This window comes from Phyllopteryx taeniolatus, chromosome 12 (genome assembly GCF_024500385.1).
Source record: "Phyllopteryx taeniolatus isolate TA_2022b chromosome 12, UOR_Ptae_1.2, whole genome shotgun sequence".
Taxonomy (NCBI): domain Eukaryota; kingdom Metazoa; phylum Chordata; class Actinopteri; order Syngnathiformes; family Syngnathidae; genus Phyllopteryx; species Phyllopteryx taeniolatus.
Genome location: NC_084513.1, coordinates 13,624,525 through 13,643,825, shown reverse-complemented (window position 1 = coordinate 13,643,825; position 19,301 = coordinate 13,624,525). Strand labels below are relative to the sequence as shown.

At 42.0% G+C, this 19,301-nt stretch overlaps 3 protein-coding genes across 3 annotated transcripts; all 3 read right to left on the bottom strand.

The window, feature by feature from the left end:
• Nucleotides 1-4,060: 4,060 nt before the first annotated feature.
• hoxd9a (homeobox D9a) lies at nt 4,061-5,634 on the bottom strand. Its single transcript, XM_061792199.1, has 2 exons — nt 4,977-5,634; nt 4,061-4,565 (listed from the first exon to the last, which is right to left on the bottom strand). The coding sequence occupies exons 1-2, from the start codon at nt 5,491-5,493 to the stop codon at nt 4,321-4,323; spliced, it is 762 nt and encodes a 253-aa protein (XP_061648183.1). The 5' UTR covers nt 5,494-5,634; the 3' UTR covers nt 4,061-4,320.
• Nucleotides 5,635-6,537: 903 nt separating this feature from the next.
• hoxd10a (homeobox D10a) lies at nt 6,538-10,693 on the bottom strand. Its single transcript, XM_061792072.1, has 2 exons — nt 9,864-10,693; nt 6,538-7,307 (listed from the first exon to the last, which is right to left on the bottom strand). Exons 1-2 carry the CDS (start codon nt 10,621-10,623, stop codon nt 7,033-7,035), a joined length of 1,035 nt encoding a protein of 344 aa, XP_061648056.1. The 5' UTR covers nt 10,624-10,693; the 3' UTR covers nt 6,538-7,032.
• A 900-nt stretch (nt 10,694-11,593) lies between these two features.
• Nucleotides 11,594-16,348, bottom strand: hoxd11a (homeobox D11a). Its single transcript, XM_061793136.1, has 2 exons — nt 15,331-16,348; nt 11,594-13,195 (listed from the first exon to the last, which is right to left on the bottom strand). The coding sequence occupies exons 1-2, from the start codon at nt 15,911-15,913 to the stop codon at nt 12,960-12,962; spliced, it is 819 nt and encodes a 272-aa protein (XP_061649120.1). The 5' UTR covers nt 15,914-16,348; the 3' UTR covers nt 11,594-12,959.
• Nucleotides 16,349-19,301: the final 2,953 nt, after the last annotated feature.

The window sequence follows — 19,301 nt, the reverse complement described above, 5'->3', positions numbered from 1 at the left end:
AATATTTTTTTTTTTTTGCAGGCACATTAGTATTTTACACATGTACAGTACAATACATGTATTTTTAATTGATATTGTGATTGTAAGTTAAAATGACTTAAAAGTTTTGTTTGTTTGTTTGTTTGTTTATTTTAATTAATGACGGGAGAGACGGTGCAGTGTTTACCAAACTACAAAAAGACCTCAAATCGTATTTTTGTTCCTCTTTTGTAACCGAGCAAAATCCCACACGAGGATTTACAAAAAAAATAGAAAACTACTTATGTCTAAACATTTTAAACCCGCGCTGTTGCGTATATTTATGGGATCTCTGTAGCTGCATCTTCTTTGTTCGCATTGCGGGCCTGTTGTGTGCGTGTGTGTGTGTGTGTGTGTGTGTGTGTGTGTGTGTGTGTGTGTGTGTGTGTGTGTGTGTGTGTGTGGTAAGGATAAAACTATATTGGGGGTGAGATGATGGACTAGAAGATTATTTCCAAGAGCAATCAGGACGCAGGCTGGGCAGCTGCACTTTATTTCTAGTCTCACTTGGTTATCTTATCACCACGCTTTTGCATTTTATTATCGTTGACTCTTCTCTTTTAGTTAAAAAACCTATATACACGCTTTAAAATGTAATGAATGGTCAAGATAAATAGCATTAATAATGCAACAGTGTTTAAAAAAATAGCACATTCAAAGACTTTTCATACTTTGTAGTCATTTTAATACCTGATTTGGTATTAAAACGATTTCTTTGCTGATTGGCTAATAGGAATCACATGGTTACGGCCTTTCGTGACGGGGCGTCAACGTATGGTTTGTAAGGAATGCTACGTGATCTTTATTCGTGAAAGGATATTTAATAGAAAGAATAGCCATGTTTTGCAGTTCTGCTACATTTGGTGGTTGTATTTCAAGTTAATTTATGATACATTTTCAATCACTTCTGCTTTGGCTTATCATCATATCGAAATCAGACAAAGGAGGAGTCAACCAAAATTATGAGATCGTGTTGGCAAGTAAACTAAAACAAAAAAAAACAACAACTGTAAATTAGCTCGTACTGTTGACAAGCTATATTTAAAAAAAAAAATAAAAAGAAAAAGTTAACACGGCTTATTAATAGTTTACCTTTGCGCCACTCGACCTAACAGTTTATTTTAAATGTGTTTGTCAACACTGTGTCACACATTTGACGTTTAACAAAACAAAAACTAATTACTGGAAGTGGAACGTTTGCCCGGTGATGACGTAGATTTTGTGCGTCTGTTTTATGTGCTTTGTGGGGGGGAAACTTGACAGTGACGTCACAGACAGGCGTGCCAATAAAACTTCGTGAGTGTTCCTTGCATGTAGAAAAAATAATATATGCAGTAATAATATAGCATTGTATCATTATAATAATAGAAAACCATTTTAGTCTCCCATATAGTTAGGCCCCAGCTGACCCAGTGGCCATTTATATTTATTTTCCAGCCGTTTACGAAGTGTTTATGATTCATTATTAAAGTATAACATTTTTGACTTGAGTGTATATTGTAAACTTTAGCATCAAATTTAATTGTTCTACAGAAGGAGTGGGGAACATTTTTTTAGTCTTACGAGGGCAATAATAAATGTATGGGGGGGGGGGAGAAATGCAATTTATTATTTCATCTTTTGAGCTTTGTGGGTGACTTTTTCTTTTCTTTTTTTCTTTTCTTTTTTTATTCCTTCTCTACAAGTTCCTCAGCGAGGTTTGATTTGTTTTTACAATTGCATGGCAGACAAATATCACTAGCCCAGAGGTCTTTATATTTGTTATAGTGTAGCATAATAGCACATGACAACACGAGAGGCATTTGGAGATGAGGCGTGCATGTTCAAATGTGTAAGTTAGCACAGCTCTAAGGCGATGTAGAAGCTGGCAAATGAAAAGTGCATGAATTTTGAGCATTTAGCCTTGTGACATGACCATTCATTATCTTTATACTACTCCATTGGTTTAGATTCCCTGGAACAGCCTAACATTCATCCTCGTTGCAGTCCTCACTTTTATGGCGACGACTGAACGAGTGTTGACCTCAGAACGTGCTCGCACACGCACACTAGAAGCAACTGATTTTATCTTAGCAGATATTTGTAGAAAAAGCATTTGGGCTATATTCAGTCTTGTAATGTAACGGAGTACAAATATGGAGTCAACTCTACTGAACGAGAATATTTCTGTCCATTGTATTCGGTCTACTACTTCGTTATTTATTTTCCTGGCAAATTTCACTGTTACTCAATTACAAGCTTTTAATATAGTTTTACTCGGATACTTTCCCCCCTAATCATCTTCGTTACGTTACATACAAAATGGAATCCGAAGAACTCGTTCTGGGACGTAATGCCTAATCTGCAGGTCTTTAATTTCACCACTGAAGTAAACAAATAAAATTCCATGAAATAAAAATTCTACCCAATCGCTTTTTTAAAAAAACACTTTTACTTCCATACTTAAGTACATTTAATATAAAAATACTGGCAAATCTCAGATACTTTAAGACACTTTAAGACTTTTACTAATATTCTACAAGGTGGCTTTAACTTCTACCAAAGTTATTTTCCGTTAGGATTCTTGTACTTTTACTCAAGTATTGCGTTCAGTATACTTTCTACAATACTGGCTGTATCAGCCTTCCATGCTATATATAGGGTACAGCCAAATATTTGAGCTACCTTTTTGCAAAATACCCAATGCAAAGAATCAACTTCCTGTTTTTGGTAGCTGACCTTATGGGCACGACAAAAATATATTTAAAAATAATGACATCAAAAATATATTTGTATAAAATATCCATTATTTTCATCATCAACGGACCATTTTGAAGTACGTTTTTTCATGTTTAAGTATTACTTGTAACTATTGCCTACTTTATGTTTTACTTTGGTTTGAAAAATGTATGGTACATGGATCATTATTACTATTGGCATTTTTGCATTTTTAACACCTTTTTAATCAACGTATACTGTATTGAAATGCTCCTTTTGTTGCCATTGTGTTTGTGTGGTACTAAAGGAACCACAGCGCCCTCTAGCGGCACACGGCTCCTCATTTTAAAACTCACTGCTCCACGGCGAGTGTATATGCGCAAACGTGAGCCCCAAAAAGTTAGTTTCGTGTCTCTATTCAACATCCAGTCCTGACTATTTGACACAAAACAAAACAAAAGTGCACGTACGCAGTCCAAGTGAAGTTTAGTTTCCCATCAGTGGGAAGCAGTTGATGAATTAATGTGACCATTAAGATGTGGGGGTGATTTCCTGTGCAACAATCCATCGGCCAGACACCCCTGTGTCCACATTTTGATTGTCAGCAACACAAGCACACACAAAAAAAAAAAAAAAAAGGGCCCTGAGAGGAAAAAGGAGCTTTCAAAGGGGCTCGCTTTAATTACTGACTGCGAGGGCCAATAAACTCATTTAGGCCAGACGTCTCGCCATCTCTATAGCTTTTATTTCTTCCTGCTCTAAAGTCATTATAAACCCACAACCTGCACAATGATATCGCCCAATCATAAACGCCCCCACTAAAAAGTCGCCAATGAAAGTTATTTGGGATTAGATGAGAGCCGCTCTATAATCTCTTTAATCTGCCTCGTTTGCAGCACCGGCGACATTCGTATTGAATTATTATTGTCAGATTTTACCCCCCCCCCCCCCAAAAAAAATTAAATATTTTAACTGCGTCAACAACGTTTTTGTATTTATATATCTGCGTAGGTATAACTGTGTTTATATAAATACGTATGTATATATATATGTATATATGTGTATGTATATATATATATATATATATATATATATATATATATATATGTTGATTTATACAAAATGTATTTTTTTCACTATGAAAATACACGCGCGCGCACACGCATAAACACATTGTATGTATATGTCAAATGCACGCATGGCTGTCTCTAATTAAACGTGTTTTCCAACAGAAAGGTCAGACTGCATATGAGCAGTGGAAAACTAAACTAACACACACACGCGCAATGCGCGCACGCCTGCCTTAAAATAAACGTGTGTATTCCAACAAAAAAGTCAAAACAAATACGTGCAAATTATTTTTTATAAAACCATTTTAAGCAACACATACACGCACACGCACACAACACGCGCTTCCCGTTTTGTCACCCGAATCCAGTTGCAAAAGAAAAAGAAAAAAAAATAGGCGAGGAAAATGATGGCTTCACTTGTAACGCGAGCCACACCGTCTCTCGATGTTCGAGTGCTTCAACATAAAATAGAAGAAATAGTGCTTTAAAAACAAACCCCCCCAAAAAACCAACAACGACATTCCTCAGTGCAATCCTATAATTGCTCCTTGCCGCCTCTCTCTCGGTTCATCTTCTTCATTTTCATCCTGCGGTTCTGGAACCAGATCTTGACTTGCCTCTCGCTCAGGCTGAGTATGCGGGCCACCTCGTAGCGGCGGTCCCGGCTCAGGTACATGTTGTACAGGAACTCCTTCTCCAGCTCCAGAGTCTGATATTTGGTGTAGGGACAGCGCTTCTTCCTAGTGGAGCGCGCGTGGATCCAGTTGGCCGCCGGGTTGCCTGCGTGCACAACACGACACATCACATCACATCACAGCCTAGCATGAGCGTACAAGTTTGGGAGCCACGAAGCTTGTGTTCGCCTTTGGAAATATAGTCAATAGAATCCCACATTTCCATCCAGGTGTTTCCTTACGAGCCTCGTGTTGTGCGTGATCCCCCCCCACCCCCCCCCACTCCACCCTCCACCCCCCCCCCCCATCCCATGCACACAAAAAGTGCAGAATCTGGTGTAATAAGTCAAAAAAAAAAAAAAATAGGGAGGGTTCTGTCCGTACTGGGCCGCGGTGTTGTAGTCGGCTGCAGGACACTTTTATGGGTCAGTAAAACATCCCGTTTTACACAGTCAGCTCACAGATGCAGTTATAAATCAGCACTGGGGGCTATTTGCATGCATGCGCTTATACTCACTCGGGTCAACTTGTTTCTCGTCTTTGGGCTCGCTGGGGATGGAAGGCTCGCTTCCACCCTGCGCCCTTTCCGGAGCTTCGGGAAGGTCCCCGGCGATAGCCCGAGTTCCAGCCTCCTGGCCCGGCTGGTTGTCGCTGATCTTCGGCGGGGAAAGCTCCGGCTTCCGGGCGCACGGCGCGCGTCGGCCGGGAGGGAATCCGGCGAAGCGAGGGACGTGGTTGGGGACCGGGTCCATCCAGGGTCGCGCCCCGACGCATCTCGGGTCCGTTTGGTGCGCGAAAGGGTGGTGGTGGTGGTGGTGGTAGATCCCCTGCGGGTGGACCGGCGGCCACGACGCGGAGAAGACGGCGGATTTGGGGGCGAAGTTGCAAGAGGAAAAGTCGGCGTGGTGGTCGCCGGCGCCTGGCGGCCTGCTAGGGGCCGTCGCGTGCGGGGAAGGCTGCATGAAGCGAGCGCCGTACACGTCCTCCGCGTCCGGACCCAGAACCGCGTCCGCATAGCAGCTGGCGACAGACATTATTTTTTGGTTTGTTTTTGTTTTGATGCGCGCTGCACTCAAAACAAAACGACTTGCACTGATAGGGGAAGCTCCACTCTATGAACAATCATAGTATTTTTGCTGGCCTGCGTCTCCACGGATTGGTTACATGGATCACGTGATCATATTTACCAATACTGCCAGTAAATCAAGCCTACCCCTGCTTGTTTTTTTTTTTTTCTTTGATTTTTTTTTTTTTTTTTTTTTTTCTCGGATAGGACGTTAAGGGGTCAACAATTAGTTAAATATGCCACACGCGCAATCTTAAGAGGTCGTTCCGTTACTCATGCACTCAGTAAAAAGCTTTATAGAGTTCGAGAATCCTTGTAAAATAGATGTAATAACATGTTGTAAAAATAAATAAGTATATATTACAGGCGCGCCATTCTTCCTATTCGACCATGGAAACATATTTTCTTTTTTTTTTTAAACTTATTTTATTTCACACCGAGTTGGAAAAAACAGAAGTGAAGTATTAATTGAGAATAATAATAATAATACATGTATTTATGTGTATCAATAAAAGTTTTATGGGGTGCGCGTGATTACACATGCCACCTATTGGAGAAAAGAAAAAGAAAAAAGAATAGACTCCACGAAGGCCATCAGCACGGTGCAATTTAAATACAGCATTGATTTATTGTTTTGTTTTTTTAATGAAACTTTGATACAATACATATGCAAAAACTACACTTTGGACTTTCTCTTGACCGATTTTCAAGATCAGATTTTGTGTTATTAGAACAACAACAACGTGAATGTGCATTAAAATCTCCCCCTTTGTGTTAAATCTATTAGTCCATATACTTGCGTAATTTGATTCCACGTGGCCTCATTTGTCATACTCCTTTTTTGTTTATTTCCATTGTAGTTTTGCAAATAGTTGAATATTTGTGCTAAGCTGTATATTTATTCTTTTTTTTTCCCCCCCCAAATACTAATCATCATTGAATGTGAATCGTACATCACCCATTTTATACATATTTCTATATTTTGGGAAAAAAGACTACTGGCATAAACAAGCAATGTTGATGAGTTTATTGCAAGAGACTGTACATGCCACACACATGCAACACATAACCAGACGTGAACCTTGTTTTTAAGCCCATTCGCGGGCCGGTGGGAACACATTTCTGGTGAGCTAATGCTTCACACTCAAACACTAGGCTGTACAACAATACACTCAAATTCACTGACAACTAAAATAGATTGAACCCTATGCACATTTCTGCAAAAAGTCACATCAAACTGGCCACTTCAGTAGGTACAAGATAGGTTTCATAATGTGACAAGCTGCGTCATAAAGGTGGTATCAATAAAGCCTGTGAAACATTGCATTAGATTGTGCAGGAAGGTGTACCTAATAAAGTGACCAGTGAGTGTCCAATAATTTAATACCCAAAAAGTGTGACAAAAAAAAAGCCAATAAATGTCAAATGCCACAATAAACTGACATAGAAAAGATATGAATGCTAACATTATTGATCAATACTAATACAGGGAATTACAGGTCGTAGTTCAGGAGAAAGCGAGATTACAGTTCAGTTGACGCACTCGACATTCCCGGTTCATTTTCTTGAGCTTCATCCTGCGGTTCTGGAACCAGATCTTGACCTGTCGGTCGCTCAGGTTCACACTCCTGCTGATTTCCAGGCGGCGTTCTCGGGTTAGGTACATGTTGAACAGAAATTCTTTCTCCAGTTCCAAGGTCTGGTGTTTGGTGTAGGGAGAACGCTTCTTCCGGCCGCTCCTGGCCGTCAACCAGCTGCCGGTTTGGGGGTTGTTATTTTGCTCTGCAGGGAAAACAACGATATGCTGGAGCTGAGACGGGATATCACACACGTAGCCACGTATATGTATGCAAGGGACAGCACATGCTCAAAATAGGCCAACGGACTCTACGATGTGTGTCAGAAAGGTTCCAGGACTGGTGTCACAAAAGATTTTCTTCGAACCCAAGTATGAGTCCCCCCCCACCCCACCCCATCGTGCCATTTTGCTTCATTCAGTGTGTGAAAATAGGCAAAAGTTGCTCTGGGCATCTGACAGTCCCTGGCTAAGTGCTTCATTAACATACTCGCCCGACCTGGTTCTGTGTGATTTGTTTTTTTTTCCCTCTCTCTCCTCTTTCCGAAACTCAAGTGGGTCATCATCATGACAACGGAGCTGTGGAGGATCCTGGAAGAATCCTTCAAGGAATGGAATGAAGGCCTGACTTTGAATTGGAAAACTTGCAGTTCTGATTTGAAATCTATCTTTTGTGGCACTGGTCCTAGAACCTTTCTGACACCCCTCGTATTTAAGGCCAAAAAACGTACATATATGTTCCCAAACTGTAAAAGTCAATGTACTATTATACTATCAACCCCATAGGAACAAGCACTTCTAATTATAACCACAATGAAAGTACTCGGACAAAAATAGATGTACAGTATAGCCAGTAAACAAGTCCATTTTGGTGCCTCATGCTAAACTAATGTGAAAACAGGAGTACATTTATTGATTGTCTTTACCTTTTTACGAGGCCCAAAAGTGGTAAAAGTCACATGTTGAGGGGTTAAGAAAAATAAGTAGTACTTTTGAGTGCAAGTTACAATGTAAACTATTGTTTAATAAATAATAATAATCCAAGCCCAAAAAGTGCTCAAAGTCAAATCCATCATCCATCTAGCCATTTTTTGGACTGCTAATCCTCACTTTTAAAAGGGAAACAAAAACAACAACTACATTTTAGGGGGCCAAGCCATATACAAGTAGTCTACACTAATATAGTTTGGGGATTAATTATTTGTTCATTTTCTAAATCCAAAAAGTGTTCAAAGTCAAATGTCAAGGGGGGGGGGGGGGGAAGTATTGTGCCTTAGATGATGCTAAGCCATTGCAAGTTACAATATAAACCAATGATTCAAAAATAGTGCAGGGGTTTGATGATTATTTGTACCTTTTGGTCAGAAAGTGGTAAAAAAAAAAAAGAGTAGTATACCTTTTTTGTATGCCAAGCCAAAACAAATTGTGAACAAAGAAATAAAAAATAACAAAAAGTAGGGCTATTTTAAGGATTGTTTGTATCTTTTCCAAAGTCAAAAAGTGGTAAAAGTCTCGTGTCAAGGGTGAAAAAGTGGTGCCATTGAGGGTGCCAGACCATTTCAAGTTACAATCTAAACTAATTGGGGCTAGTTTGGGGGTTGTTTGTACCTTCTCCAAGGCTAAACAGCAGTAAAAGTCAAGTGTGAAGGCTTAAAGAAAAACAGACCTTTGAGAGTCTACTACCAGTGACATTGCACACGGTCCAATGGGTACATTATGGCCCTTACGTTATAAGTCTCAGCTCATGTTAAAAAAAACAAAAACAGTTGGTTTTTTGCACTCTTATATAACTCGCGGTGCATTTTGGGACCAAAAAGCAGTAAATGTGTCTATACGGCTAAGAAAAAAAAAAAGGTAGGTTTACACCCCAGTGTCTAGCAGTAACCGTAAAATAGTTTCCAATATGTTTAGCCCAAACCCCAAATAACAAATTCGCTTCAGCCTGAAGGTCAAAATTATATAGAGCTCTTTAGGGGGCGGGGGGGAGTCATATTTCTTGGCATGTTACCAAAAAGTGTTTTTTTTTTTTTTTTTTTAAATCTTTTAATTTGTAATAATTTAAAAAAAATATAAAAGGCAAAATTATTCGCCCTCTGACTCGGACTTTTTTGCTTTTTGGCATGATGATCTCACTTCTTGGTAAGATTTTGGAGAAGGGTGTCCGGTCCCTTTTCATCAAACCTTCATGCGACATTAGTCGTGGTCGCGTCATTGTTCCGGATTGGTTTCAAACCTCATTCACTGCTCAGGTGTTGTTTTGTAACCAAGTTGAAGAAAAGAAAAAGAAAAAAATCTGATCTTTCACACATCATCTCGGTTTTTGCTATATTAGATTTTTTTTCATATATTTCAAAATGTGTTTTCATCACTAAGAGTCTACATGGAGCCATGACTGATTTAACAATTTTCACTTTATACTGCACGTACATTGATGACAAAGAAATGCATTTATTTCAACAAACATGAACCCCCTCCGCAAATAAATGTTGTTCCAAAATATTTAAATTGCATTTAAAATAAAAATAAAAAAGAAAAGTTTCAATCTGTATTGCTACAGTATTTGGCAGCAAAATAACCAAACCGAGGCGTCCCCGAGTTTCACATTTGAACAAATGTTCAAATGTTCAATCGGCCCACGAGTGCTGTAGAACGTTTGGTGTACGCGCACGCATGCTGACAATAAGGCTCTCCCGAAACACGATGACCGCGGAGGCTTGCTTGTGTTTTCGTCGCACTTTTACGACGCTGGAGGCCAAACCCACCTTTCCCTGCGTCCCGCGGCCCCAGCAGCTCGGGACTGGACTGCGTCTTCTCCTCCTCTTCCTCCTCCTCCTCCTCCTCCTCTTCCTCCTGCTCTTCATCGTCGTCTTCTTCCTCCACGCTGGACGTGCAGGGATCCGGACTCCCCGCGGCCACGGGGACGCGCGGCGGGGCCTCCTGTGTCGCGGGCTGCTCTTGCGGGGCGATGCGGTCCGGCTGCATCAGCGTGGGGCTCGGCTGCTGGCCGTCGCGCTCGTCCCGCTGCCGCCTCCCGTGGCGCGCGTACGTTTGGCTGAGTCTGAAATAGCCCGGAACTGGAACCTCGGGGGCGTCGGCTCGGTCGGGCGAGTACGCGTGGACGTCTGCCTGCCGCTGGCTGACTTGTTGCACTCTTTTATCGGAGAACATGCAGCAGTCGCCCTCCTCCTTGATGCTCTGCTGTGCGTATGTACACTTTGGACTCACGGGCGCCTCTGCTCTGCACGCTCTGCCCGCTTCGCCCCACCGGTGGGCGAAATACGAGGGGACGCTGGCGGCCGCGCCGTGGTGGCCGAGCGCCCCTCTTTTGGCCAAAGATGGCACGAGTCCGCAGGTTTGCACGGCGTAGTCACGAGACGCGGACGACGCGTACATGTTGTCCGTCCTGCACGCGCCAACGTGTGCGTCCACTAAGAAGGGGTTTGCCGCAGCAGAGTTGCTGGGGAAGGACATTTTTGCTGTCCTCTGGAACCTGACATAGCTGCGCGTACGCGACGACCACATGACAAGCCCACCAATGAGCTTTGAATGTGGCCTTGACACGCAGCCCGCTTGCGCAAAGGCGCAGTCTGCAGCGACACCTAGACCCAGCACTTGAAATTGGTTGCTGAGGGGGGGGGGGGGGGGGGCTTGGGGGTCGCTGGGGCCTGCTTGAAGAGACTGTCTTACATTGTCGTTTTAGACACACCAAAAACCGCAGAGCGTGTGGGAAATTATTGCAAACGCACATTATTCTCGGTTTTCTTTGTTTTCATCCACCGCCTTTTCAGGCCAAAGCCCACAACAAAAAACAATACATTTAGCGTTTTTGCATCGTGATTTCTGCTCAACCCTGTGCGTTGAAACACAGTGGAATACTTTGTGTTGTTTTCTTTGTTTTTCTCCCAAATTCGGCATTGAATTCGGCAGTTTAACACGCTTTGCAGGTAAAGAATTTCGCTACGTTGTCTTGTCTTGACGAGCCGTAACTGAAGGTCAAATGTCAGGAGGGAAAAACTCTTCTTAAATGGTTCTTGGATATTTTTTTTGAGACTCGTGTTTCCAATGACTCGTGTTTCCAATGACATATTAGATGTACGTGGATACAATGAGGGGTTTATTTTATTCCAGGAGAGCAGATTGTTTTGTCTACACATGATGGCGAGCGTATACCGAAAGGCAAGTCGAGCAAATTGTAGGATGGGGGGTCGCTGTATAAAATAGATTAAAAGCCGTCAAAGAACAAAATTTAATTAAATATTGTCCTTATATTAATTAAATCCTTGTTATTTAATCGGAACATTTGAAAAGTATATTTTAAATATACTTGCATTTTTTTTAAATCAATATTTTCTCTCTTTTTGTAGCTCGTAACATTTTCTGAATTAAACAAAAATCGATTATGTTTCAGCCATACTTTTAATTCTGCAAATTCAGAACATTTATGTCAATGATGCGAAATGCCGAACTGTACTGAATAGTTTTTATTTTCCTTTTACATGCGTCACCACACACACACACACACACACACACACACACACACACGCACACACAAAATGAAAATAATAATTAAAAAATAATACGTGTGAGCATAATTGTTGGCTTGGAAGCCACACTTTTTAAATATGTTTTAAAGCAAAATACAATGTCGCATGTTACATTTGCAGTGTGACGTTAAATGAGAGGATTTCTATTCGGAATCCTCTAAAAAAAAAAATAATAATAATAAAATTTAAAAAAATTAAAAAAAATTCCAACATCAGGAACATTTGTGCGTTCAAGTAAAAAAAAGATTGTACATACTGAGAATATTTATTACACTTCTAATATTTGCCTCGGGAAGTACTTCTCTGTACGTTATGTATTATTCACTCCCCAATTGACGTTAAAAAGAAAGTTCAAATGAAATTATTATTATTATTTTTTTTTTTTCTATATCTTTAAACATACGTGGTACAAAGCTGAAATTCCAACCCCAAGGTCAACATGTGTTGAAAGCAGCATTAAGCTGTTTTGTTGTTTGGCTGCCACTCTCCCAAACTACAAGGCTGCCCTCTTGTGGAAGTTTGCAAAACGACTTGCACAGTCGCTCATGTCATTTCACTGCTGGACTTTAATAGCAACGCAATTAACCGCTGCGTCAAACTGATTTCACGCCCCTATCCCATCTTCCTGATAGTGGACGCGGTGGTTAACTCAAATTAAAAATGCATAAACACGGAATTTGTGAAATTTGCACTGGATCATATCTGACCACATCACAATGAGGCACTCACACTCGACGTCCATTGAGAAAACACAGTCCACATCCGCGTTGGTCCATGTTGAATATCCAACATCAATACACAAATGTAAAAAAAAAAAAAGTCTCCAGCTCGTCGGATATTTGCAACTGTACTTTGAGGCAGGAACAGAGAGTCTGCGTGGGGAGAAGTAGGATGGTGGGGGGCTCCAAAGTCCAATAGCCCCTTATTTAGACGTTTACTGCTGCTTTTATGATCGCGTCTAGACGGTTCAAGGTTTAGTAAACAATCCAGTGTTTGTAAGGAGAGGAAATAAAGGCGCGAGGAGCCACATTTCTCCAAACTTTCCCTGTCAGCTGCTTCTTATTTAGTTGAACATTTTTGTTTGGCACATTGACACCACATGACATGCACGCTTTAAATGCACATTACACACAAATAAATACTGTCGGCTAAAATAGTTTGTTCTTGATCGGGTGAGGAGAACTTAATAAATAAATGTAAAGGCAGTAGGCACGACACACTGCCGTTTGAAGTACATGGCGACTGACATGATGCATAAGGGAGCAGTCTTTGGCGTGTATACATACACGTATATATCGTATATGCGTGTTTGTGTTAGAAGAGGGGATTGCCAGTGAAGTACTGTAGACGGTCGCGGTTGAGCTTCTTCTCTTTCATCCTTCTGTTCTGGAACCAGATCTTGACCTGGCGGTCGGACAGGTTGAGCATCCGAGAGAGCTGCAGGCGTTTCTCCTTGTTGATGTACACGTTGAAGAAGAACTCTCGTTCAAGTTCTCGGATCTGGTACTTGGAGTAGGGACACCTTTTCTTCCGTGACTTGCTGGACGAGGCTGGACGAAAACAACAAGATCGTTTTGTTTTGTATTTAAGCAATTCCTTCTTAATTACCAAAATATGTATGGAAACAATTGTTGTTGTTGTTCTCCGCCACTGACAAAGGCATTCAAATACATTCATTTTGCACTCATTCTTATACTGACAGTTGCGCACTTAACACGGCCGAAAACATTATTTTATTCTAGCTCCCTAGTTCCAATATTGTACTACAAAATCATCTTGTATGCTCCCTATTTTTGCAAGTGACGCGTTTTTGGCGCACACAAGCACGCCCCCTCAACAATCAATATGCACTTAAGGCGAGTTCTCATTATATTTCCATCTCCAAGTCACTGTTTTTTTGTTTGTTTGTTTGTTTTTTGTTTTTGTTTTTTTGTTTGCAGAGAAGCATGCATATTTAACAGGGCCGCCGGATGCTATTAAGTGAGGCTGTTTCCCATTGGTTCCCCAGCACAACAATATGAGATTGCCATCAGTAATCCATTTATCTTGCCGCTATTTTTACACAGCTGAAGATGTTTGCAGATATACTTGACAGCACTGTCAGAAATTCATGACTGCACTGCAAATGACACGAGCCCGCACGTATTTGCATTCTTTCAGACGTCTTTGACACTTTGTAGACATATGGACGCCTAAAGTGACCAAAAGGGGCACTTAAAATTTGGAACGAGTTCCAAATAAGTGCATTTGACTATTCCCACGAGTAAAATGCACTTATTTTGCACAAGTTAACCAAAAGGTGCACCATAATAAAAGAATAGCGCTGGTAATTGCAATTCAAAACACGTATTTAGCATTATTTTATACGTGCGTGACACTTTTGTTGTAGACATAAGAATGTACACTGGTCACTTAGATAAAAACATTATTTACAGGAAATGACACCATTCCGCTGGCTCTTGTTTCTACGCACGTGACGCAAGCTCGCAAGCATGCGCAAACAACATGACTAAATCAATCTTCTCCCTCTCCCAGTAATGAGTTGATCTCTTCCAATTCAACTCCATTCCACTTATTTTGTCCCCTGTTGCACGCATATGGCGCTGCTTATTTACGGATGTCCACTTAACATGACCAAAAGGTGCACTTCAATGAGGGCTTTTCACGCTTTATTTCACCAGCTCACTAAGGGAAGATCGCCACAGGAAATGACACGAAAAGACAACAATTGTGCTTCTATAACCACAATTTGTGATCAGGCTAAACACATTTTATTTTGAATGGGATTCATATTATTTTTTAAAGGCAATTCAGGACAGCATATCAGTAAACGGAACCTAGCAAAAAAAGAAAATATTGTCCCTGTCCTGTCCTCAGTCATATTTTGCTCAAATTTGCCAACATTTCGCATGTGAACTTATTAGCACAACCGAAAATGTTTTGTTGTTGTTGTTGTTGTTCCTTTTTATGCGCCCATGCAGTGTATGAGCAAAAAAAAAACAAAAAAAAAGTGCACTTTTATCAAGCTATTCCCATATCAGTAATGAAAACAGCGCTAAAAAGAATTTATCCTCCGCTTACTTGCGGACTAACTCAAATATCAATCCCATTGGTTCCCTATTTTCGGAATGTATATTTCAGGTATAAATTACATTTTATTTGTACGCATTATTCGCAATCAAATGAGTTTAAAAATGTATATGACTTTTACGCACGTACATGACTGCACGTGTAATTTGGTTGTATGCGTGTGGTGTGCAACACAAAATACACAACACTTTGTAAATTGAATTTTCCCTCGAGGAATTATTAATCGGGCGTAAATAAATAAGTAAATTAAAAAAAAATGTGGCTGGTGGTAGAGATGAAGTTAATAGGACCAAAGTTGCATTTCGGTTGTACTTAAGTGCGAATGCGAGCAGCAAAAGATGATGTCACTAAAGCTCAGTTGTGCAGTTGCTAGTTTTGCAGGCTTGGCACCGGAGTGCAGGGCAAGCGTGCGCCCATCGCTTAACAGTTTCCCCGTTGTAAATACCTTTATAGCCGTAAAGAACATCTTATTGGGATATAAAACGCGTTTGCATGCTTATAAAGCCGCACACGGGCGCGCGCGGCCACGGCGAAGGACGCGCCATTGTCCGCGCCGGGCGCTCCCATAATAAAGGGCTCGAGGTATACAACCCACTCTGCTGGCTGCTCTTGTCGCCGCAGTTGGAGGACGAGTCGTCGTCCGCGCTGGCCGCCGCGTCCCCGCCGCGCTCGTCCACTTTGGCGTCTCCGGATGCGTCCTCGCCGCCGTCGCTCGTCATCTTCTGCCGGGGCCTCGGCGGCGGCGGCGGCAGCGGCGGCGGCGCCTCCGCGGTGCTTTTCTCGCCGTCGAAGAACTGGTCGAAGCCCTGCGGCAGGACCCCGTTGCGTCCCACCCCGGGGAAGAGGCTGCACGGCGAGCCGGCGCCGGCGTGGGCGCCGCCGTACAGGGGCTCGCTCTTGAACGACGACTGGATCAAATCCCGGTGCATGAGCTCCTCCGAGGAGTAGTAGGACGCGTAGTTGCCCCGGTAGTGCCATTTGCTGGGGTGCTCCAGTCCGTAATCCCTGAAGGAGACCTCCCGGACAGGTTGCCCGATGTTGGCCGAGTAGGGGAAATTCACCTGGCAGGAGGTGTTTTGCGGCAGAAAGGAGGAGACGGACGTGAAATCGGGCGTGGAGACGTAGTAAGTGCAGCTGGGCAGATACATGTTGGACGCTCGCTCGTCGTAGTCCGTCATGTCTGCAGCCGGACCGCGACGGCGGCGGCGGGGAGGAGGAGGAGGAAGTTTCTGCGCGGCTCCGGCGCCTTCAACTTCGCCCAGCTAAGAGCCGCAAACGGGCTCGCTATACATCTCGATCGATTCTTGAGGCAATTGTGTCATGTGATCCCCCAGCCGAGAAATTACCATACATCAATATCGGCCATTAAAAAAAGAAAAAAAAAAAAAAAAAGAAAAAAAAAGCCTGTCCTGAGAAACTCATGTGAGGCCGTGGGAGAGCCTCCATTGGCTCCCTGGATGCCGGGGGAACTCCTCTCCTGCGCCATCATGGACAAGGAGAAGAAGGAGAGCGAGAGGAACTCTGCAATATTTTCATTCCATCTCGCTCATTGACAACAAGTGGCGCTCCGACGAGCGAGCCGTCACTGCGATCCTAGCTCCGTCCCCCCTCGCTTCCCCCCCCCCCCCCCCACCCCTCTACCCCCCTACCCCACCCCCACGCGCGCGGACGCATTGACGTTGACCTCCAGCCTTATTAATGAAGGGCGTCGGAAAAACGCCAAGGCCACATGCACGTCCACGGCACAAAGAGCCGCATGTGATTATGCACTTGAAGCCTCACAGGCGCCGAGGCGATATGATGCTCGGCGCAGTTAAACAAGCGCGTGATGGCTTCTAATTCGACATTCTTTATTGTCCCGTGCGCAATAAAACAGACAATTGCATAAATACAACGCTACCGCCTTCAACCCCCCACCCCACACCCCAGGAGTGAAGACAGATAAGCAATCATACAAGAAATTCACTCTAGGAATATGCACTCAAAGTGCAATTAAGATGCGTGATCATTGTTCAAATAAGAGTGAAGACGCACACACACACGCGCATGATGCTCGCCTCGTGATTTGTGATTCTCAACTCGATATAGTGGTGGGGGGGGGGGGGGTGGGCGGGGAAGAAATACGTATAATTGATATAGACTACAAATTCTTGTCAATTTGGAGGAAATAAGATGAATGATTTTTAAAAATAGTTTCATCTTAAACTGCGGCACACAACACACACAACTACTTTTACGGCTCAACAAGCGCAGTTTATTTGTATTTATTTTTGTATTTACCAGTATTAGCAGGCCATGTTTCCAAATTAGTAGCATCATAGAGTTCAATGGTAACAGGAAAAACAATAATAGTAATAATACAAAATAAAATCATTTAAGGTAGGAATGGGTTCCAGTATTTTTATAGTCATTTTTTTTTTTACTATGTATCTATATATAACTATTATCCAGTGTGTATGCGCTCATGACGAGTATTGCAATGCGTTGGATGGATGACATTATGGGAACACACTATTGTATAATAGCTGCCAGTATGTGTTCCCAAGACAAGAACTGTAATACACGTAGGATGACGACATAAGCAGGAAAAGCACTTTTAAATGGGTTAAAACGGAGGGAATAGTGGCAAGTTGTTTTGTTCGGGTCTGAGGCCCTTTTATTGTTATTGAGGGGACATCGGCTTTTGCGTTCGCCCTTCACCGCACCACCCGCACGCTGTGACGCGCACACACACACACACACACACACCTTTAAGTCGGAGTCTTAAAATAGAATTGCAAAGACTAAAAAAAGCTCAGTGGAGGGGTGGAATTGTTAGCAAGAAGTGTTGCATTTTGATTCCATTGGATGATTGAATTTAGCCCCTTAAAGCTAATTTAGCTCCCGTCTTTTCTTAATTCAGACCGATTGACGGACAAAGAGAAAAGACAATTTGCAAATAAGTTGCAGGAAATATGCTCTGTAGTGCATGAATTCAAATACAAAATTTTAAAAGGACTTTTCGGTTTTTCTAGAACACTGTAATTATTTGTTGTATAATTATTTTCAACACATTGAAATATTTAAGTTTCATGATTTGATATTGCGATTGCCATGCGGATTGTTTATTCTGATTGTTCTTTAAATAATGTTATTTTTGCTCATATTTACTTTCAACTATCCTGTCGTTGTTTGTATAGATAGATAATTGTTAAATTAATAGTAATAATAAATCATAACAATTATTATTGAACCTTTTTTTAGGCAAGTAAAATTATATATATTGAGAGCTATATATAGAACAGTTGAAATAGTCGAAAATCTCCTTGCCTTCTCAAAAAATGATCTCTAAAATAAACTCATTCTATAGAGAATGGAGTAATTGTTTCCCACAGTGTCGTTTTTATTGTTTACTTTACTGCTAGCCATTGTCTGCTCCTAATTTTAGTTGTTTGTTATTTGTAATAAACCTCCACAATGAAGTAGTGAGAAATATAGAGTAAATGCTTAGTGTGTCTAAAAAGCTATACTTCACCCATCCAGTTATGACCTGCCAATGCCGACATTCGGTTACAATGGAAACTAGTCCAATGCTCCATTTAGGGAAAATAGATACTATGTGGATCAATAGTTGTTTACCGGTCATAGTCTGACGGAAATGAAGCCAGTTATTTATCAGTGTCTGGTTAAAGAAACAATAAAAAGAGGATGTATCGTCCGAAGAAAAAAAGGAGGAAAAAAAAAGACACTGACTCATACTCCCACCGAGGTGCTTCAGAATTCAGCATTTTGCTTCATTTTTCAGCCCAATTTTGTAAATTAGACCCCTTGGCCCAAATGCCAAAATGTTAAGACACGACAATCATCTGAATGCGTGGGAAGCAGCAATGCACAGTCCACTAACTTGACCTTAACTTTGTTTTGGCACCCCCACTGCCTTTAGGGCCCTGAGCTTAAATGACGCTGTCTGGCGGCGTTTTGCCGCAATAAAGCAATAAAGTCACAAAATGGGGGGCGGAAACGTCGCGCAGAGGAAGCGAGCCTTTGCCGCAGCAGTAAAAAGTCACCCCCCCCCACCCCCCCCCCCCCCCCAAAAAAAAAAAAAAAAAAACTACTGCTCTAAGGTCTTCTTTAGCATCCCGAGGTCAACACCTCTAAGACAACATTGCACATGCAGACAAATGAATAGCGTGCATTTTAGTCAGCTAACTCTTTTATAAGAATGGAAGAATTTTTTGGGGGTTATTTGAATTGTTTTTTTTCTAGCACATCTAAAATGCAGTCCCCCCCCCCTCCCGAGTATCAGCTTTTCAATTTCAAATGCGTTGATTGTATATGTTATACGTGAAGCACGTTGTGGATCCTCTCTGTAGAAAAGTGCTGTATAAAAAACAATGACTTACTAACTTGCATGCAGCTGCAGTCACCTTCAAGCGACTTTGCAACAGTGCAGCTGCAACTATAGTGGTGGTGTTGGGGGGGGGGGGGCGTGGGGTGTACAAAAAAAAACAAAAGGTCTCATTTTGCAGCGTTTTGTCCTTGAAAGTGACACTAGTTGTGCTCTAGCTCGTTGTGTTTTGTGGCGTG